Source organism: Ranitomeya variabilis, chromosome 5 (assembly GCF_051348905.1).
Source record: "Ranitomeya variabilis isolate aRanVar5 chromosome 5, aRanVar5.hap1, whole genome shotgun sequence".
NCBI lineage: Eukaryota > Metazoa > Chordata > Amphibia > Anura > Dendrobatidae > Ranitomeya > Ranitomeya variabilis.
The window spans coordinates 196116548-196140051 of record NC_135236.1 but is presented as its reverse complement, the minus strand read 5'-3'; the positions used below and the strand labels follow the sequence as shown (position 1 = coordinate 196140051).

At 44.5% G+C, this 23504-nt stretch overlaps 1 protein-coding gene across 2 annotated transcripts in view; it reads right to left on the bottom strand.

Annotated features, from left to right (window-relative positions):
- Positions 1 to 23504, bottom strand: part of COPS2 (COP9 signalosome subunit 2) — a 115043-nt gene that overhangs the window by 85358 nt on the left and 6181 nt on the right. For both annotated transcript variants that reach the window (XM_077263714.1, XM_077263715.1), the window contains exon 2: positions 1421 to 1534. In XM_077263714.1, coding sequence (XP_077119829.1) covers positions 1421 to 1534 — 114 coding nt within the window. The remainder of the gene's footprint in view (positions 1 to 1420; positions 1535 to 23504) is intronic.

Below are 23504 nucleotides of genomic sequence, written 5' to 3'. Positions count from 1 at the left end.
AAATAAATTAATTAAAAAAAAAATCAAACCTACACATATTTGGTATCGCAGCGTTCAGAATCGCTCGATCTATCAATAAAAAACAAGCATTAACCTGATCGCTAAACAGTGTAGCGAGAAAAAAATTCAAAACGCCAGAATTACGTTTTTTTGGTCGCCGCGACATTGCATTAAAATGCAATAACGGGCGATCAAAAGAATGTATCTGCACTGAAATGGTATCATTAAAACGCCAGCTCGGAACGCAAAAAATAAGCCCTCAACCGACCCCAGATCATGAAAAATGGAGACGGGTATCGGAAAATGGCGCAATTTTTTTTTTTTTTTTAGCAAGTTTGGAATTTTTTTTCACCACTTAGATAAAAAATAACCTACTCAAAATAGCCAATCAAAAAACAAGTGTAGGACTGCACTTTTTTTGCAATTTCACCGCACTCGGAATTTTTTTCCCGTTTTCTAGTACACGACATGCTAAAACCAATGATGTCGTTCAAAAGTACAACTTGTTTTGCAAAAAATAAGCCCTCACATGGCCAAATTGACGGAAAAATAAAAAAGTTATGGCTTTGGGAAGGAGGGTAGCGAAAAACGAACACGGAAAAACGGAAAATCCCAAGGTCATGAAGGGGATATTAATTAGGAGTATATCACCTCTCTACTGTAAATTACCTGTGGGGGGAACTCTTAATTAAGCTGTGTCTTTCTTTGGAAGAAAAGAGAACATGTCCGGGTGAAGTGTCACTTCATGCGCTGCTGATAAAACTTGACCAATGAATATTTTCCTTGAAAACTTTATTTTAGCAGGTTTACAAAGTCAAGGTCAACACAGGACCTCTTCATCAGGACAAAAGAGGTTTATGTTCTGATGAAGAGGTAATGCGTTGACTTTGTAAACCTGTTAAAATAAAATTTTCAATTAAAATATTCGTTGGTCAAATATTATCAGCGGCGCATTAAGTGACACTTCACCCGGATATGTTGTCTTTCTAAAGTCTAAAGACTCGTGTCCTGCAGCAGCTGATACATGCGATTTTTACATTTTGCTTAAGTGCAACACCACCAGGTGAGCAGATCCATTTCTGTTTTTGTGCATGTTTTACAGTTAAAACCCTATTTGGCGCTCTTATTTCCCAGTTTTCTACATTTACTATTTCTCCAATTTGGATGAAAATAAGCATTAGCTGGATAGGTTTTATCCAGCTATTATTATCTGACTCCAATCGATTGGCTGAACAGGGAATCTTGTTCATTGTTCTTCCTAGCTGCTTACTGGGCAAAAAAAAAAAAAAATAAGTGGTAGGAAAAAAAAAATAAAAAATAAAAAAGGAAACCTAATCTTAATAAACTTCTCTGATCACGTTTTATGGAATGATGTTGGTTTAGAAACACTGTACAGAATGAAAGTCCATTTTGCACTCACCTTCTGGAAGCTGCTGAGCGCTGCTTTTGGGTCATCTTCCTTCAAAGCTTTGGAGTTATAGTACTGATTTTCCAAATCGACATTGGGTTCAGAGTTGCTGTCTTCTGAGTATTCCTGTGTGAACAAAAGCAAAAAAAAAAAAACCAAACATGTAAGTAATTGATATTCCGAGGCAGATTTATTTTCGTAGGATGTATCAACGTATGTTGCAACAATAAAGGTACAAAATGAAACATTTATCTTTGGTGCATGTGGTATTTTAATTATTAGAAAAACTTGCAGGGCGCATTAAAACTCCTCCAATTTAAATGGATTTTATAACTACGGTATACGTTTAAGTTCATGGGCTTGCTGCAGCTAAAAATAATTAAAAAATCAGCAACCCTTGATAGCTCTCCGCTGATGCCCACAGTATTAAGATGCTGCAGCAATCACGTCAGGATTACAGTGCATGTGACCACTGCAGACAATCACTGGGCTCATAAGCCGCTGAACTGTAATGTTATCACTAGGGCTTCTCCAACATCCACCATCTGTTATGGGGATAAGCAGAGTTCCTGCAGTTCCCTATTGCGGGGTCACATCAGACTTCACCTGTCCGTGCCGGACACTCTGCACATCACACTGCCATGTGAACAGAATGAAGAAATACACTTACACCCGTGTTCACACATGACAAATCAATGGTGCAAATATGTTGGTTTTCATAAAGGGTTTCACTTCATTAAAGCAAATATATGAAGGTACTCGGCCCTCTGAATGATGAATAATTCATAAATGATTTATTGGGAGGCAATCCCATGGGTGCAGAACGTACTGTGATGTTTCGATTTGAGAACATGGACCTTCATCAGACATGGATTGCAGAAGACGGAAGCAGAGAATGCAGGACATTGTTGAATAGCGGCTTTACACATTAATAGCAGCATCTGCCGCTATTCTTCAGAGATCTACGTTCCCCATCATGTCTCAGACTGAAACATCACTAAATATACTGTACCTCTAGGATTGCCTGACAAAGCATTTATGATCTATTCATCACTTGGAGTGTCGAGTACCTTCATATAACATCAATTGTGCATCCTCTGGAGCAGGATCACAGGCCGTGCACTCAAATGGGTTGTCCCAAAATTAAAGAATGCCATCTAACTTCACAATCGGTGATAACTTTCTGGTTGTGGGGTTTCAATTGTTGCAACCATGGAAATGGGGGTGTCAGAGTTCCCAATGTGAATGGAGCACACCATGAGTTTTCTATGGGACTGATGGACACAAAAAAAAAAGGTTATTAGGGAAGCTTTCATTAGTGCATAAGAAAGAAGAACTTATCATTGCTTGTTATACTCTCCAAGGTAAGTCTGTGTCCCTTGTGTAAAGTGCTCTGGATTCCTCGTTGGCTCACTGTCAAATCATGTAAAGTTTTCAGAAAATCCGGCATTCCAGAAAGTCAACTTGTTTATTAAAAAATATTAAAATAGGTGACACGTACATTTTTTTCATATAAAGAAGTTTATTTTATGTAGTGCTGGATTTTTGGAAAACCTTACAGAACCCATCAGCGTTGGTTTACATTTTCCACCAGGGCTTCTGTCACTTATCGCAGAGAATAGTGTAGCATCCAAGCTCTATCCCTCATGTCACTACTACAGAAACCTCAGCAAAAGCCCAATTTATGCCAGGCTAAGACTGCATTTAGCCAAACGTCCTCTTCTTGTCTTCATGCTGCGGCTCCGGCTTCGTACTTTGTCCATCCTGTTGAGGGCAGAGCAAAGTACTGTAGCGCGCAGGCGCTGGGCCTCTCTGACCTTTCCCGGCGCCTGCGTACTGCAGTACTTTGTTCTGCCCTCAACAGCGAGATAAAGTTCGCCTGCGCCGGAGCATGAAGACAAGAAGAGAACGTCATTGTAAGAAGATGGGAGGCCCCGGACCGGACCGCAGCAGGACCGCCCCTGGGCGAGTATAAACTAACCTCTTTTTCTCATCTTTCAGGTTACATCGGGGGCTTATTAGATAAGCCCCTGATGCCGGTGGGCTTAGCTCACCTTCGATTTTGGGGGTGACAGGTTCCCTTTAATATTAGAGTTAGGACCATCTCAATTACGGTCACCGTGGAGTGGAGGGATGGCCTTCAAATCTCTTTGACAAAAAACCCCCCCAAAAAACATGTTAACTAAGTACCGTATAATATTTTCGTGCACTATGCTATTTATTTACTGCAGGGTATTTTATCATTATGTTTCTGTCTGGTTTTAACTTGAGGGTTAGGTTGACACATTGTGGTTTCTCAAAATCACTGCAAAAGCATATTGCGATACCTTTGAAGTTTGCACACTGGAAATGTTATCCTCTGGAATAGTTCAGCATGTCCATGAGTTAGGGAAACAGCCTTGCCCATAGCTATTCGACAGCCAGCTTGGATCTGTTCTTAGAATATTGTACATGAGCAGTGATCACCGTATTCCATCAACCCAACCATGCAACTACCCTGTACACAAGCCTGGACTTCACACATATACCAAGAATTCTTCTGTGCAGTCTTTAACGATTTCCAAAATAATGGGAGGAATTGGAAATAATAAAGATGACAGCCAAAAGACTGCAGGCAAGATAGATGCTGAAAAGAAGATGTCCCAGCAACGGGCACCACAACGCTAAATACAACGTGGAAATCGTTTTAACATAACGTACAAAGATATCATCTACTGCTTAGGAAACTATTTGTGCTAGTTTAAGTGGTTTGGGTGCCAAAATAGAGGTTAAAGGATCCCCGTAATGAGAACATGACATATAATACATGCTGTCTGATCTGCGGCTAATTCCCGAGCCCGTTTTCACCTTTATGACCTGGCCAAAGTTTAGAATTCTGACCAGTGTCACTTTGTGATTACTCTGAAACACTTCAACGGATCCCACTGATTCTGAGACTATTTTTTGTGACACATTGTACTTCACGATAGTGTTAAAATTTGTTCGATATGACTTGCGTTTGTGAAAATACTGGAAATTTGGCAAAAAATTATTAAAATTTGAGGTTCCTCATATTTTTCTATCTACTGGATAACAGTACAAAGATCAGCAATTTATTTATGCCATAAAATACCCTAGTTTATTAACCCTTCATGTACTTCACAGTTAATAATGCAATGTGAAAAGAAAAAAAAAATTACATTTTACTTTTTTCCACAAAAATGATCTTTTAGCCTCAAATTTAGCATTTTCACAAGTGTAACAGGAGAAAATAGACCCCAAAATGTGTTCTGTAATTTCTCCCGAGTACGCTGATACCCAATATGCGGGGGAAACCACTGTTTGGGCGCATGGCAGGGCTCGGAAGGGAAGGAGCACTGTTTGACTTTTTGAAATAAAAAGTGTTTGGATTCAAGAGGGGACACCATGTCGCGTTTGGAGTCCCTGATGTACCTAAACACTGGAAACTCCCCACAAGTGACCCTATTTTAGAAACCAGGCCCTCTCCTCAAGGATTTTATTTAGATGTGTGGTGAGAACCTTGAACCCACAAGTGCTTCAAAGAATTTTACAACATTGAACTATGAAGATGAAAATAAATATTTTTCCAACAAAAATGCTTCAGCACAAAATTTTTTCATTTCCACAAGGGTAAAAGGAGAAAATGGACCCCAAAATATGTTATGCAATTTCTCCTGAGTGCATCGATATGTGTCACAGAACTTTATACCATTGGGCAGTGAAGAAAGAATAAATTACCGTACATTTTTACCACTAAAATGTTGTTTTATTATAACCCGATAGAAAAAAATGGAGTTCAAGTCCAAAATAAATTAAAAAAGCATAAATTTATTACAAAAATAAATACATTATACACACATAATCTCTAACAGTGCAAAAAAGTATTGATAACTACTAGGATTTCAGCGAGAAAGACCGGTGGAAATGATCGGTGGGTATACCAGAGATTGCCACATGTATCATCAAGTAAAGTGCAAAGTGCTTTGTTATGGGACAGGAAAGATAGACAGGAGGAAGGGTAGTAGATGTAAATAATGCGGAGTTACCTACTGGCACAGGGAACAGTGCCCTAATAATACCATAACCTGACCTCCCATGCCCTGGATATCTTACCCATATTGGGGTATCGTCTGGCTCCCCACCATGCAGCCCCAATGCGAGTTTCGCACGAGCACCGCCCTCTGACGAAGCCAACGCGAAACGCGTCTATCTTACCTGTCCCATAACAAAGCACTTTGCACTTTACGTTGCGATCATGTGACAGGACGCCGATGGGCGTGTTGTGACATGCTTCCGATGGGCGCCGGTGTCTGAAAAGGACAGCAGATTTAACATGTTAACAGCGGCGGGTGGATCGAGATTCCACCAGCGGCTGTTAGAGGCACATTACAGCTGGTCTAATCAGCTGTCATGTGTCATGAAAGATGCAGGCTCAGCACCAGAGCCTGCTTCAAATACAGGGACACTGCCTATGACGTACCTATACATCATAGGTCGTGAAGAGGTTGAGGGAAGGGTTAGAAGGCCAGATAACTCAATAGAGGATCACAATGCAATGCTCAGGCTGGCTGTCAGCTGTCCCAAACGGAGTGTGACGTCAAGTATTTCTATGCAGCTTTCAAGCTCAGGTCGGAAAAACCAATGGACAATCCCAAGCATTGTGTGGTGATCCTCGTCCGAATTATACAGACGTATGACTCTTCTTTAAGTTGTGGAGACACAAGTTTGTATTCTCGCACTTACTAAGTACAGAACAAAACTTATTGCTAGATTAAATAAACCACAGATCTCAGCTATACAGTGATAAAAATAAGTATTTTTGCATTCTGTGCATGCCGGGGTGGGGCTTTCCTCATCTGAGCTGGAAATTACGCTTAATGGCTTCCCCAGACTGGTGCCTATAGATTGGGACTGTATCCTTTTGTCTGCCCTTATTCACCCACTGAGGTCAATTCTCAAACATGGTAAGGTTTTTAATATTAGACAGTGTAGGACCGTCCCGATCAGGGGCACCTTGACGATAGTGGGATGGCTTTTATGCTATTTTTGATCAAACACAGTATTACTCAGAACCCCGAGTTATTTAGATGCACTTTTACTTTTTAATTATTTAGTTACAGCAGGGTTTTTGGTTATTTTCTTTCTTGTAGGTTTTGTAAGTGATAAAAATAAGCCTACGTTTCTGTGTCTTATTTATAGCTAAAAATTTACAACGATTGCAGAATGTGGGTGACATTAAATACTTGAGCACAGTATGCCAACTTAATGTGATACCGTCTTAAATTGGCTCAGCACATTTAATAGCTACCTGCCAAGAGATGTCCCTAATTTCCTTATAAAAGCATGTATTTGGAGCAATAGGTGTGCACGTTTACCTCAATAGGGGTAGCATCAACACATTTTTCTATGGAGACACAGGTGACCTAGGTCCGGAATGGACTACGGCGCAGGCGTAGTTTGTCTGACCTGTTAAGGGCAGAGCAAAGTACTGCAGTGTGCAGGCGCCGGGCCTCTGACCTTTCCTGGCGCCTGCGCACTGCAGTACTTTGCTCTGCCCTCAACAGGTCAGACAAATTACGCCTGCGCCAGAGCCGCAGCAGGAAGAAAAGAAGAGGACGTCATTGTATGAAGATGGGAGGCCCCGGACCCAGACCGCGACGCCCATCAGACCGGACCGCCCCTGGGTGAGTATAATCTAACCTGTTTTTCTTATCTTGCAGGTTACATCGGGGGCTTATCTACAGCATTACAGAATGCTGTAGATAAGCCCCTGATGCCGGTGGCCTTAGCTTATAGGCGAATTTTGGGGTGACAGATTCCCTTTAATCGCATACTAAGTGCCGTGGGTAACTACCGGTATTCTATGTACAAGGTATTCATATCCTACCACAGAGCATCAGAATGTTAACCCGAATGCCAACATTTACTCTGCAATAAGACAGGCACACTGTCAGGATTCAGCAATCCTATAGGATTCTGCAAACTTACAGGGTTGTCTGCAGAAAAAAAACATATGGGCCGCCCAGAAAATCCCTTTAAACCACCCTTTAAAAAAAGTTTCCCTATTAATTACTATTTTCACCTATTTACAGGATAGAAGGAGATTCAACACCACAACCTCATATAGTAGAAAAACAGGTAACTGGGTGCCCAATGTTCAAAATTCTTGCCCCACTGGGACTTCCAAATTATTTTAAGAGACAGGATCACAGCCCTCCACAATTAAAATCCCACAGTACATGCAAAGATACCAGTCCAAATGGGTTTTTGTGAAGTTTGACATCTTGCATGTACTGTGGTGAGTTCTACGGTCATCTCTCTAAACTATTCACAGGACAGATGATAAATGTAGGATTACTGCGGACTAAACACTGAGACACCCAGCCATTGCAAGAATGGGGCTTACTTGTGCACCGTGGGTTAATGGAAGTGGCAGTAAGCATCAGTGACTATCGCTCTATTCACTGTCTATGGGGCAGAGATAGTCCAGTGCTACCTCCGTCAGTTCCATAGAAGTATTTTTTTTTCCAAGAATGCGCATTGGAGTCATTTTATTAGGATAAGGCCTGCTGGATTTTTAGAGTAATTTAACATTTTATTAGAAAACAATTGGGTAAGCGTGAGCAAGGATTAGTGCACACCAAGTCACCTAGCGTCCAGTACACTAGAAAAGATTTTCCCAATAAATACTGTAAATTTCCTACAAGCCACCACTCACCAGACAGGGGCCAAAAGTGTGTTCTTTCAGCTTCAGTCTGGTTGCATGTCATTTCTTTTCCTGTATAGGAAAGCGCTGAAAATGGTGCTTTCCTATACAGAGGGTCACTGCAGAAAAAAAAATAAACGTATATAGCGTGGTATAGATTTTAATAATTACAATTGGTCCTTAGGGTGGATGCATGCCTAGACATTCATCCACACTGTGGCCAATATCAAACGCATACCTCCTGGGAGTACATAGTACACCCCTAGCCTTACATCGCATTCAGATGTAGATCTCATGCAGACATTTTAGCATTTGCATTACAACTAGAAGCCCTGGCCTAATCATGGATCTACTGACGTGAACCAATATCATTACAGGACCCTATGATACTGTAAAGTTGGGTTCACAAAACCTGCAGCTGGACTTGAGGCCGCAATATTGATGGTAAATTGTGCGTGCAGTACGTATGTCTGAATGAGAAGATACAGTTTAGATGTTAGAAAAATCTTTTAGAGGCATCCCGCAATCCTTTGCGCAAGAAGCTTTGGATAAAGTAACCAGAGAAATTTTTACCAATCTCTTAGGCCTAGAAAGAGCATCCGTAATTACAATTGAAAGAGTGCACTGAGCTCGGAGACCTAAGCCAAAAGCAGAAGAACCGCCCCGAGATGTCATCTGTGGACTTCTCAGCTATGTTGATACGGCTGCTATTCTAGCGAGTGCCATAGAACAAGAGAAAATCCTATACGACAAATCCCAGCTTCAGCTTTTTCAAGATCTGGCTCCCTCTACTATGGCGAAACGACGAATTTTAAAGGCCCCTCCTCTCGGCTCTAAAAGCAAAGAAACTGGCCTACAAATGGCTATTCCCTCTTGGCTTGGCAGTAAATATAGGAGGTCGATAGATCGTACCTCGTACTCCAGACGATCTTCACAAAGCTTGGGAGGTGTTGGATATTTCACCAATTGATCTGCCGTCTTGGATGCCGGTGGACACCAACTGGAGTTTCCTTCCGCTCGTGAAACCACAAAATTGGTCCCTTAAGAAGAAGCACACTTCTCCAAAAGTTAAAAAATCACGACCCCAAAAAACATCCTCCATGATCTTGTAGTAACAAAACAGTTTCTTCTTTGTCTTTTTTCTCCCGTAGGTACCCAATGCCTTTGGATAAACTTTTCTACTTTAACCCCTTCATGACCCAGCCTATTTTGACTTTAATGACTTGGCCGTTTTTTGCAATTCTGACCAGTGTCCCTTTATGAGGTAATAACTCAGGAACGCTTCAACGGATCCTAGCGGCTCTGAGATTATTTTTTTGTGACATGTTGGGCTTCTCGTTAGTCGTAAATTTAGTTTGATAATTTTTTAGCTTATTTGTGAAAAAATGGAAATTTGGCTAAAATTTTGAAATTTTCACAACTTTCAAATTTTGAATTATTATTCTGTTAAACGAGAGAGTTATGTGACACACAATAGTTAATAAATTACATTACCCACATGTCTACTTTACATCAGCACAATTTTGGAAACAATTTTTTTTTTGCTAGGAAGTTATAAGGGTTAAAATTTGACCAGCGATTTCTCATTTTTACAACGAAATTTACAAAACCATTTTTTTAGGTACCACCTCACATTTGAAGTCAGTTTGAAACTACATTCAACAAGTTTATTAACCCTTCAGGTGCTTCACAGCAGCAGAAGCAACATGGTAGGAAAAAATGAACATTTTACTTTTTAGTCACAAAAATGATCTTTAGCAACAATTTTTTTATTTTCCCAAGGGTAAAAAGAGAAACTGGACCCCAAAAGTTATTGTACAATTTGTCCTAAGTACGCCGATACCCCATATGTGGGGGGGAACCACTGTTTGGGCGCATGACAGGGCTCGGAAGGGAAGGAGCGCCATTTGACTTTTTCAATGAAAAATTGGCTCCAATCTTTAGCGGACACCATGTCGCGTTTGGAAAGCCCCTGTGTGCCTAAACATTGGAGCTCCCCCACAAGTGATCCCATTTTGGAAACTAGACCCCCCAAGGAACTTATCTAGATGCATAATGAGCACTTTGAACCCCCAGGTGCTTCACAAATTGATCTGTAAAAATGAAAAAGTACTTTTTTTTCACAAAAAATTTCTTTTAGCCTCAATTTGTTCATTTCCACATGAGCAACAGGATAAAATGGATCCTAAAATGTGTTGGGCAATTTCTCCTGAGTACACTGATACCTCACATGTGCGGGTAAACCACTGTTTGGGCACACGGCAGGGCTCGGAAGGGAAGGAGCGCCATTTGACTTTTTCAATGAAAAATTAGCTCCAATCGATAGCGGACACCATGTCGCGTTTGGAGAGCCCCTGTGTGCCTATACATTGGATCTCCCTCACATGTGACCCCATTTTGGAAACTAGACCTCCCGTGGAACTAATCTAGACGTGCAGTGACCACTACAACCCTCAAGTGCTTCACAGAAGTTTAAAACGCAGAGCTGTGAAAATAAAAAATAATTTTTCTTTCCTCAAAAATTATTTTTTAGCCCGCAATTTTTTCTTTCACAAGAGTAACAGGAGAAATTGGACCCCAAAAGCTGTTGTCCAGTTTGTTATGAGTACGCTGATACCCCATATGTGGGGGGAACCACCGTTTGGGCACACGTTGGGGCTCAGAAGGGAAGTAGTGACATTTTGGAATGCAGACTTTGATGGAATGGTCTGCGGGCATCATGTTACATTTGCAGAGCCCCTGATGTGCCTTAACAGTAGAAACACCCCACAAGTGACCCCATTTTGGAAACTAGACCCCCCAAGGAACTTATCTAGATATGTGGTGAGCACTTTGAACCCCCAAGTGCTTCACAGAAGTTTACATATTAAGATAAAAAAGGAGCGCACTCAGCTATCGTAAGTTGGTGCTGGCTGTACTTGGGAAAAACCCAACAATAAGTCCAATATAGAAAAATCAGCCGCACTCTTATGGTATAAAAATATATATATATATATACACATACATACATACACACAGCAGGGAGTATAAACGGAGTAGTAACGTTTCGACCCTGCCTCGGGTCTTTCTCAAACTGCGTTTTCTAGATAGTGTGCAAAATAAGAAGTGTGGTCCCTTTAAGGGCTCCTATTGTTGTGGTGTCAGGACGTCCTGCTTCTGCGTGTGTATGTGTGTGTGTATGTGTGTGTGTATGTGTGTGTGTGTATGTGTGTGTGTGTATGTGTGTGTGTGTGTATGTGTGTGTGTGTATGTGTGTGTGTATGTGTGTGTGTATGTGTGTGTGTATGTATGTGTGTGTGTGTGTGTGCCCACGTTGCGGATTCGTGTGAGATTTTTCCGCACCATTTTTTTAAAAATCCACAGGGAAAAGGCACTGTGGTTTACCTGCGGATTTACAGTGTTTTTTTGTGAGATTTCACCTGTGGATTCCTATTGAGGAACAGGTGTAAAACGCTGCGGAATCCGCACAAAGAATTGACATGCTGCGGAAAATACAACGCAGCGTTTCCGCGCGGTATTTTCCACACCATGGGCACAGCGGATTTGGTTTTCCATAGGTTTACATGGTACTGTAAACCTGATGGAAAACTGCTACGAATCCGCAGCGGCCAATTCGCTTTCCACAGCTGCAGGTCCACAGCAGTTTCCCATGAGTTTACAGTTCAATGTAAACCTATGGGAAAGAAAAAACGCTGTGCACATGCTGTGGAAAAAACTGCGAGGAAACGCAGCGGTTTACATTCCACAGCATGTCTCTTCTTTCTGCGGATTCTTTATTTTTGGAAGATGGCGGTGCCCAAGGAACAGACGGACGGACACCGGGAGGCTCGGTAAGTATGAGGGGGGAAGGGGGAAAAAAAATCGGAGCACAGGGGGGTATCAGAGCACAGGGGGGGTGGGATCGAAGCATGGGGGGAGCGGACAGGAGGACGTGGGGAGCGGACAGGAGGATGGAGGGGAGCGGAGCGGTGTGTCCGATGAAATTGTGGAGGCGTTCAGACATTATTACGAATCTCTCTATAATTTAGACCCACCTGACCCCATGAAGGATCACTTAGCTGTGGTAGATAGGATCCAGAACTTTTTGGCCACTCTTTCCCTCCCAAAAATCCAACCCAAAGACCACACAGCTCTTCTATCTAAAATCACCCCTCAAGAGGTTAGTGATACTTTACAGACCAAGGCAATCAACAAGACCCCTGGCCCGGATGGTTTCCGGTCTCCTACTATAAAAAATTTTTGGACTTGCTCCTCTCCCATTTGGTATCTCTTTTCAACTCATTCCTGGCAGGAAATACCCCATCCAAGCAGACCTTAGAGGCTCACGTATCCGTTATCCCTAAGGAGGGGAGAGACGACAGCTTATGTGGCAACTACCGTCCCATCTCTTTACTAAACACAGACTTAAAGCTATGGGCAAAGATACTTGCGTCCAGAATCAACACTGTGCTGGATTCTCTAATCCACCCTGATCAAGAGGGTTTTGATAGAGGACGAGAGGGTAGGGATAATGCCACAAAAATTCTCTTAGCCATTCCACACGCGAGGTGCTCTGGTATCCTCTTGACCATCCTATCAACTGATGCCGAGAAGGTCTTCAATAGAGTCAGTTGGCACTATATGGTTTGCACCTTACGGAAATTTGACTTCCCTTCTCCTTTTATTGACGCCATTATGACTCTAACTCTAGCAGTTGGAGTTGAGTATAGAGTCAACGGGTTACTTTCAGACCCCTTTGCGATTGGAAATGGCACTAGGCAAGGCTGTCCTCTCTCTCCCACCCTTTTCGTGATGGTAATAGAGACCCTAATACAGAAAATAAGACAATAGAGTTGTAATAGACCAAATGGAATTTAAGACAGCAGCCTTTGCGGATGATCTTTTGCTTCTAATTTCGAATCCCAAAACAGCTTTCCCTAGTCTCCTGGAACTACTTGATGAGTTTGGAGTCGTCTCTAAGGCTAGGTTCACATTGCGCTAGGGGAGTCCGTCAAACGGACACGTTTTTAAGTAGTGAAAACGCAATGTAACGGACATTGTAACGCACCCATAGACTTGCATTGTCTGACGCATCGTGACGCATGCCTAAATTGGCATGCGTTTGCCACATTACGTTTTTTTATGACGGACCTTGGAATGCGGCTTGCAGCGTTTTCGGGTCCGGTCAAGCTAACGCAAGACTAACGGAAAGCGTCTATTCTGCCATTGAAGGCTATTGCAAACGCAGCCAGACGCAAATCATGCAAAATTTCCAAATAAAACCATACGTTTGAATTGCGTTAATGAGGGTGGTCCATGTGGTCATGTGACAGGAAATATGATTTCAGCCATTTTTAGGAGAAGGGACACAACAACACATTGTCAACACGCCTGCAGCACAGTGTGAGTGTCTTGCAAGCGATCAGAGGCAATGTAAGTACAATTCTATGTATTATTATATATCTCTGTATACATCATGTGAGTGTGTAGTGCACGTCGGATGTGTGTAAAAAAAAAAAAGAACAAAAAAAAAAAGAACAACTTTATTGACAGTGCCAACGCAGACAAACGGATGCTTCACGAACGGACATCAGAATGACAAACGCTGTCACGTGTGTTAACGCAAGCGTTAACGTGAAGCCAAATTTTCAAGAAATTTGGCTCTTTTCTGTACACGCGTTTAATGGATCCGTTTAACGGTATGTACCGTATTTTTCGGACTACAAGACGCACTTTTTCCCCCCCCAAAAAGGGGGGAAATGGGGGGTGCGTCTAATAGTCGCAATGCAGGCTTACTGTGGCGGCAGAGGTGCGGTGGTAGAGGTGTGGCGGCAGAGGTGCTGGGATGAGGAGGCGCAGTGAGCGGGGTCCCTTTCACCGGTGAGGTGATGCAGCAGCCCGGTAAGCAGCAGAGCCGGGTGAATCCTGTAGTTATCGGTGGTGGCGGCCATCTTCCTGAGGCCGCGCGTGCGCAGATGGAGCGCTCTGTTTTCCGGGGCTTCAGGAAAATTGCCGCGGGAGGCCACGCGTGCGCAGATGGAGATCGCGGTGGCCATTTTCCTGAAGCCCCAGGAAGCAGAGCGCTCCATCTGCGCACGCGCGGCCTCAGGAAGATGGCCGCCACCACCAACAGGATTCACCCGGCTCTGCTGCTTACCGGGCTGCTGCATCACCTCACCGGGGAAAGGGACCCCTCTCACGCAGTGGCGTGGGGGGGCTGTTGTGAATTTGGTTTTTGGGCTCCCCCGGTGGTCACTGGTGGTACTGGACTTGTGTGCTTCACTTTCTCTGTTCACCTGTTTCCATCAGGATATGGGAGTATCCTATTTAGCCTTGCTGCTCAGTTATTCTAGTGCCGGCCATCAATGTAACCAGAGCCTTTCTGTTGCATGTTCCTGCTTCTAGACTACTATCAGCTAAGTTGGACTCTTAGTCCTAAGTTTGTTTGCATTTTTGTTCCAGTTCACAGTTATGTTATGTTTCTGTAGCTGGAAGCGTTTCCAGACGGAAACTCTATGCGAGAATATATTAAGGAGTCCCTGGAAAAGGGACATATTCGTCCTTCTTCATCTCCCTTAGGAGCCGGTTTTTTCTTTGTATCTAAAAAAGATGGCTCTTTGAGGCCGTGTATTGATTATCGACTCTTGAATAAAATTACAGTCAGATATCAGTATCCTCTGCCACTGCTGACTGATTTGTTTGCTCGAATAAAAGGGGCTAAGTGGTTCTCTAAGATTGATCTCCGTGGGGCGTATAATTTGGTGCGAATTAAGCAGGGGGATGAGTGGAAAACCGCATTTAATACGCCCGAGGGCCATTTTGAGTATTTAGTAATGCCTTTTGGTCTTTCAAATGCCCCTTCAGTCTTTCAGTCCTTTATGCATGACATTTTCCGGGAATATTTGGATAAATTCATGATCGTGTATCTGGATGATATTTTGATTTTTTCGGATGACTGGGATTCTCATGTCCAACAGGTCAGGAGGGTTTTTCAGGTTTTGCGGGCTAATTCCTTGTGTGTGAAGGGTTCTAAGTGTATTTTTGGGGTTCAAAAGATTTCTTTTTTGGGGTACATTTTTTCCCCCTCTTCCATTGAGATGAATCCTGTCAAGGTTCGGGCTATTTGTGATTGGACGCAACCTTCTTCGCTTAAGAGCCTTCAGAAATTTTTGGGCTTTGCTAATTTTTATCGTCGATTTATAACTGGTTTTTCTGATGTTGCTAAACCTTTGACTGATTTGACCAAAGAGGGTGCTGATGTTGCTGATTGGTCCCCTGCTGCTGTGGAGGCCTTCCGGGAGCTTAAGCGCCGCTTTTCTTCCGCCCCTGTGTTGCGTCAGCCTGATGTTACTCTTCCTTTTCAGGTTGAGGTCGATGCTTCCGAGATCGGAGCTGGGGCGGTCTTGTCGCAGAAAAGTTCCGATTGCTCCGTGATGAGACCTTGTGCGTTCTTTTCTCGAAAATTTTCGCCCGCCGAGCGAAATTATGATATTGGTAATCGGGAGCTTTTGGCTATGAAGTGGGCTTTTGAGGAGTGGCGTCATTGGCTTGAGGGGGCTAGACATCAGGTGGTGGTATTGACCGATCACAAGAATTTGATTTATCTTGAGTCTGCCAGGCGCCTGAATCCTAGACAGGCGCGCTGGTCGTTGTTTTTCTCTCGGTTTAATTTTGTGGTCTCATACTTACCAGGTTCTAAAAATGTGAAGGCGGATGCCCTTTCTAGGAGTTTTGAGCCTGATTTCCCTGGTGATTCTGAACCTACAGGTATCCTTAAGGATGGGGTGATATTATCTGCTGTTTCCCCAGACCTGCGACGGGCTTTGCAGGAGTTTCAGGCGGATAAGCCGGATTACTCACCAGGAAATGCTCTTTTAATGAGTCCACGACAGCACCCCACATGAGAGAGAGGGATCCGCCCATAGGAACAGGAAACCTACAGAATAAAAGGAGGCGGTCCCCTCTCCTCCTCAGTTTAGTTTACAGAGTATAAAATGGGAACCGCAAAAGCTTTAGTATTAATTTTTATTCAGCAAAATATCTTAAAAACTCTATACAACCATTATTTGTGAATCTAAAGAAAGAGCTGTGCATAATCAGGGAGGGTTGTAAATGGGTGCTGTCGTGGACTCATTAAAAGACCATTACCGGTGAGTAATCCGGCTTTTTACCCTTCGCCACGACAGCACCCCACATGAGAGACTTTCAGAGTCATTATTCGGGTGGGATTACTGTACTAAGAACAGCTCTACCAAAGGCCAAATCAGAAGATGAAGATAGATCAAGTCTGTAATGGTTGTAAAAGGTAGAAGGTGTAGACCAAGTTGCGGCCTTACATATTAAATGGATCGGGACATCCGCTTGTTCCGCCCAGGAGGAAGCCATGGCTCGTGTCGAGTGTGCTTTAATACCCTCTGGAGGAATCTCGCCTTTTGATGTATAGGCCAAGCAGATAGCATCTCTGATCCATCGAGATATGGTAGCTCTCGTGACCCCATGTCCTTTCTTGTGGCCCTGAAAGGAGATAAACAGAGCCCTACTCTCCCTCCATGTCTGACACCTTTCTATATAAGTCAGGATGGCTCTTCTGACATCTAAGGTGTGGAACTTATGTTGTTCAGGGGTTACAGGAGAATCAAAGAAGGAAGGGAGAAATATTTCCTGTGACCTGTGGTAGGTGGATGCTACCTTAGGGAGGTATGAGGGGTCTGGTTTTAGGACTATCCGATCATGGAATATCAGTAAGAAGGGTGGGTCTACTGATAGGGCCTGGATGTCGCTAACACGTCTGGCTGAGGTCAGGGCTACCAAGAGGGCTACTTTATATGTGAGGACATTTAGAGGTATAGAATCTAGAGGCTCAAATGGGGAGCTGGTTAAGGCCTCTAGCACTAGATTTAAATCCCACGGAGGTAGACGGGGAATATGTACCGGGTTACTTCGTTCACAAGATTTAATGAATCTGGAGACCCATCTATCAGCGGCTATATTATATCTATATAGGGCTCCTAACGCTGATATCTGGACTCTTAAGGTGTTTGCTGATAGTCCTAATTCTCTACCTTTTTGTAGGAACTCTAGAATAGGTGTTATCGGAACGTGTTTAGTGAACGGTATTGTATGAAAGTTTAAGAATTTTTTCCATACCCTGCTATATATCAGGGTGGTAGATCTTTTCCTACTTAGTAGCAGGGTTTTCACTAGTTGTTCTGAAAAACCCCTTGAGCTTAGTAACTGCCGCTCAAGTTCCACGCCGTCAAGTGAAGCCCTTTCACTTGCGGGTGGAAAAACGGCCCCTGGAACAGTAGTTCCCTGTCCAATGGAAGAATCCATGGCTCGCATAGACACATGCTCTGTAGGCAGGAGAACCACGGCCTCTTTGGCCAGAAGGGTGCGATGAGGATCACCCTTGCCCGTTCCCTCCTGATCTTCCTGATCACTAGCGGAACTAGAGACATTGGAGGAAAGGCGTAAGCCAGTTTGAAGTTCCAAGGATGGTGTAGGGAGTCCAGTATGTCTGGATGATCCAAGGAGTTCAGGGAAGCGAATCTTTCTACCTGTCTGTTGCCTCTTGTGGCAAATAGATCTATCTGAGGCACTCCCCATGCTTTTGTTATTAGTCGGAACACGGTTCTGTTTAAGGACCATTCTCCCTGGCGCAGCCTGTTTCGACTGAGGTAGTCCGCTTTGGTATTCTCTACTCCTCTGATGTGTAGGGCTGTTAGAGATGCCAGATGAATCTCTGCGAACTGGAAGATCTCCCCTGCGATGGTCATCAGACTTCCTGACCGTGTACCGCCCTGACGGTTTACATAGGCCACTGTGGTGGAGTTGTCTGAGAAAACTCTTACATCTGCTCTTTGAATCTGTGGAAGAAAATAATTTAAGGCTTTCCCTACTGCTGTTAATTCTTTCCAATTTGAAGAACATGATGATTCTGCCTGATTCCAGGTATCCTGGACTACATCATTTTCCATATGTGCACCCCATCCCGTAGGGCTGGCGTCGGTAGTAATTATTTTGGATGGATCTACTATCCAAGGTACGCCTCCTGAAAGGTGTCCCATATCTAGCCACCAGGATAGAGATTCTACGACATCTCTAGAGAGAGTTAGTTTACTCTCTAGGTGTCCTTTCCGTCCCTGGGCTGACAGTACTTCGTACTGTAATTGGCGGGTATGGAATTGAGCCCATGGTACAGCCGGGATACATGAGGACAATGACCCTAATAAGGACATAGCCTTTCTCAGTGTCATGTAGGGGTTTCTTATTGCTTCTGACACTTTTGACTGTATAGTCATTCTCTTTGAATGTGGGAGGAAGCTCTTTTGACTTACGGAGTCCAGCTGGATCCCTAGAAACATTTGAGTAGTGTCTGGCTTCAATCTGGACTTTTCGAAGTTGATAATCCAACCCAAGTCCTGCAGGGATGAGATTGTGTTAGACAACCGCAATTTACATTGAGCCACAGAATTGCCTATCACTAAAAAGTCATCCAGGTATGGTATTATTAAAGTGTCCCGTTGGCGTAGATGAGCCATCACTTCTAACATCACTTTTGTAAAGATGCGGGGGGCCATAGAAAGCCCAAATGGCATTGCTACATATTGAAAGTGACGAACCTGTCCCTCCAGGATGACCGCTACTCTTAGATACTGCTGGTGTTCGGCATGTATGGGAAGGTGATAGTAAGCATCTTTTAGGTCTATCCCGGCCATGACACACCTAGGGAACAAAAGCTTGATGGTAGAACTAATGGATTCCATTTTGAAAGTGTGGTTACACAAAAAGGAATTTAGTTTTTTGAGGTTTATGATGGTTCGAAATGAACCATCTGGCTTATTGATCAAAAATAAAGGGGAATAGAACCCCCTCCCTTCTTGATCTCGTGGAACCTTTATCAATACTTTTTTAGATAGAAGCGACAGGATCTCTGATTCTAGAGCTTCTTGTTGTTGCTGACCTCTCGGAGATGTTACAATAAAAGAATCCCAAGGGATTCTATCAAATTCTAATTTTAATCCGTTTTCAACAATGTCCAGAATCCAAAGACTAGATGTTATCAGCTTCCATTTAGAAAAGAAATATTTCAATCTACCGCCCACTTCATAATTAACGGTACTTGTTACGTTTTTGGTTATAGGATCCCGAAAACAGAGCACCTCTTTGTTTTGGATCCTTTGTCTCCCAGCGCTCCCTTTGTTCAGTAGGTTTGTTTCTGGTAAAGGGGCGTCTCCTGAAAGCTCTCCTGTAAGAGGGAAGGTACTGGTTAGGGAAGCCTTTCTTCCGCTCTCCTGCCTTATTTAAGAGCTCGTCCAGAGTTTTCCCAAATAGGAACTCACCCTGGCAGGGAATCGCACAAAGTTTTGCTTTGGCCTGTGCGTCCCCTTTCCAATTTTTCAACCAGAGTGCTCGCCGGGCTGTGTTTACTAGGCCGGCTGACCTGGCTGTTAGGCGTAGCGAATCCACCGACGCATCTGCTAGAAATGCTACTGCATCTTTCATTAGAGGGATTTTCGACAGAATTTTATTTCTCGAAGCTCCACCTCTAATTTGTTCCTCCAGCTGCTCTGTCCATACTAGCAGTGACCTTGCAGTACAGGTGCTAGAGATGGCTGGTCTGAATGCCCCCGTATTAGCCTCCCATGACCTCTTAAGTAAGGCTTCTGCCTTTCGGTCTAACGGATCAGTTAAAGTCCCCGAGTCCTCCACAGGCAAGACCGACTGTTTAGAAGTTGAAGCCACTGCCGCATCAACCTTTGGTATCTTTTGCCAGGAACTAAGTTCTTCATCACTGAAGGGGTAGCGTCTTTTAGCAGAGGATGGTAAGAATCCTCTCGTGTGTTGTTTCTCCCACTCTTTTTTAACCAGCTCCTTAATTGTGGGTATGGCGGGGAAGGACCTTCGTTTTCTTTGTCCTAACCCCGCAAACATGATGTCCTGCGCTGACTTCTTTCCCTTCTCATCTGGGCACCCCATCGTGCTCCTGACGGCTTTAATTAAACTGTCTACACTACTATTTGGTAGACAAAGGCCTCCTTCATATTCCGATGAACTTGGCTGGGACTCCTCTTCATCAGAGGATTTTTGTACTACCTCTGACTCCGAGCTTACTGGAGATCGGGACCTGCTAGGCTGACGGGTACTGGTGCTACTCGTATGCGCCAAACCCTGCATCTCTTCACGTATTATGGCTCTAACGTCAGACGGAGTCATTACGTTTTCTTCCCGTAAGGTCAATATGATGCACTCTGCACATAATCTCTTTGTGTATGAGTCCGGGAGGGGTTGTAAGCATAAGGCACATTCTTTATGTTTGGATTTATGTGTCCTTTTCTTAGTCTAGAGGAAGGGGATACAGGAGGAACATATATCAGCATATGGGAAGAGACTCTTTTAAAAACTCACCCAGTGAAGCTGACAGGTACCGGTTCTGGAGGCGGATTCTCTGAAGAAACATCCTTCTGTTTGGTGGCAGATCGCTTAACCTGGGATCGATCTCCACTTTTAGTGCTGCTCCTGGCGCTTGTCTCCTTACTGGGAGACCACTCTGTTGCAGGCAAGTACGCTACATCGGCCGGTGAAGCCATACTTACACACACCGGCCGACGCTAGTGCCGCACTTTTAAATCTGGCGCCGAATCTCCTGCCTCCCCGGACCCAACCCGGAAGTGCTCCCGCGACTTCCGGGTTAGACGCGCCGCTCCTCCTTACCATGCGGCGGCTGCTGGATAAGAAGCCGGCCGCTGAGCGCGCGCGTCCTCATGGAGCCGGGCGGACCAGCGGCACCGAACCCGGACCATGGCGACGATCAGACGAGGGGGGAGGCTGCAAACAGTGGCTCCCCCGACGCTGCCTCTGGTACCGCAGCCCCTGCCGTTCCCACGGAGACCGACGCAGGCGGGTGCATGGCCCCAGGAATCCTTGACTGTAGGTACTTCGGGTTCCCCATAGAAACAGGAAACCTAAACTGAGGAGGAGAGGGGACCGCCTCCTTTTATTCTGTAGGTTTCCTGTTCCTATGGGCGGATCCCTCTCTCTCATGTGGGGTGCTGTCGTGGCGAAGGGTAAAAGACCTGATCGTTGCCCGCCTGGTAGACTGTTTGTTCCTGATGATTGGACCAGTAGAGTCATCTCGGAGGTTCATTCTTCTGCGTTGGCAGGTCATCCCGGGATCTTTGGTACCAGGGATTTGGTGGCTAGGTCCTTCTGGTGGCCTTCTCTGTCTCGAGATGTACGAGTTTTTGTGCAGTCTTGTGATGTTTGTGCTCGGGCCAAACCTTGTTGTTCTCGGGATAGCGGATTGTTGTTATCTTTGCCCATTCCAAAGAGGCCTTGGACTCACATCTCTATGGATTTTATTTCTGATCTCCCTGTTTCTCAGAAAATGTCTGTCATCTGGGTGGTGTGTGACCGTTTTTCAAAGATGGTTCATTTGGTGCCCTTGCCTAAGTTGCCGTCCTCTTCCGAGTTGGTTCCTCTGTTTTTTCAAAATGTGGTTCGCTTGCATGGTATTCCGGAGAATATCGTTTCTGACAGGGGGACCCAGTTCGTGTCTAGATTTTGGCGGGCGTTCTGTGCTAGGATGGGCATTGATTTGTCTTTTTCGTCTGCGTTCCATCCTCAGACTAATGGCCAGACTGAGCGAACTAATCAGACCTTGGAGACTTATTTGAGGTGTTTTGTGTCTGCGGATCAGGATGACTGGGTTGCCTTTTTGCCGTTGGCGGAGTTTGCCCTCAATAATCGGGCTAGTTCTGCCACTTTGGTTTCTCCTTTCTTTTGCAATTCGGGGTTTCATCCTCGCTTTTCTTCTGGTCAGGTGGAGTCTTCGGATTGTCCTGGAGTGGATACTGTGGTGGATAGGTTGCATCGGATTTGGGGACAGGTGGTGGATAATTTGGAGTTGTCCCAGGAGAAGACTCGGCATTTTGCTAACCGCCGTCGTCGTGTTGGTCCTCGTCTTCGTGTTGGGGACTTGGTGTGGTTGTCTTCTCGTTTTGTCCCTATGAGGGTTTCTTCTCCTAAGTTTAAGCCTCGGTTCATCGGCCCGTATAAGATTTTGGAGATTCTTAACCCTGTGTCCTTTCGATTGGACCTCCCGGCATCTTTTTCTATCCATAATGTCTTCCATCGGTCATTATTGCGCAGGTATGAGGTACCGGTTGTGCCTTCCGTTGAGCCTCCCGCTCCGGTGTTGGTTGAGGGTGAATTGGAGTACGTTGTGGAGAAGATCTTGGACTTCCGTGTTTCCAGACGGAAACTTCAGTATCTGGTCAAGTGGAAGGGCTACGGTCAGGAGGATAATTCTTGGGTGACAGCCTCTGATGTTCATGCCTCTGATTTGGTCCGTGCCTTTCATAGGGCTCATCCTGATCGCCCTGGTGGTTCTTGTGAGGGTTCGGTGCCCCCTCCTTGAGGGGGGGGTACTGTTGTGAATTTGGTTTTTGGGCTCCCCCGGTGGTCACTGGTGGTACTGGACTTGTGTGCTTCACTTTCTCTGTTCACCTGTTTCCATCAGGATATGGGAGTATCCTATTTAGCCTTGCTGCTCAGTTATTCTAGTGCCGGCCATCAATGTAACCAGAGCCTTTCTGTTGCATGTTCCTGCTTCTAGACTACTATCAGCTAAGTTGGACTCTTAGTCCTAAGTTTGTTTGCATTTTTGTTCCAGTTCACAGTTATGTTATGTTTCTGTAGCTGGAAGCTCTTGTGGGCCGAAATTACCACTCCGGTGTCATGAGTTGACACATGAGTCTTAAAGTAATTTCTGGATGGTATTTTAATAGGGTTTTCAGCTGACCGTGAAGTTCCCTATTGTATCTTCTTGCTATCTAGTAAGCGGACCTCGCTTTGCTGAACCTACCTTCATACTGCGTATGTCTTTTCCTCTGAACTCACCGTCAATATATGTGGGGGGCTTCTGTCTCCTTTTTGGGGGAATTTCCCTAGAGGTAAGCCAGGTCTGTTTTTTCCTCTATTAGGGTTAGTTAGTTCTCCGGCTGGCGCTGGGCGTCTAGGGATAAAACGTAGGTACGTCACCCGGCCACTGTTAGTTGTGTGGTAGGTTTAGCTCACGGTCAGCTCGAGATTCCATCACCCAAGAGCTAGTCTGTTATTTAAGTTCTCTGACGTTCCCTTGCCATTGGGAACCATGACAGGGGGCACAATGTGGGGGTGGGTCACCGGGCCGCGGCAGTGGAAAAAGCAGTGGAAAAAGTAGTGGAAAAAGTGAGTACGATGTGAGCTGTCATGTGCCTGTGCGGTGAGCGGTTGTGCTGGACGCGTATGGTATGGCGGGGCTTCTGCACCCTCATGTGGAGAGCAATGGTCGAGCCTTGATGCAATACACAGTTACTGTTGCTCTGAGCTTTTATTTCGCTGCTGCCTGGTTATACGCCGCACACCGCA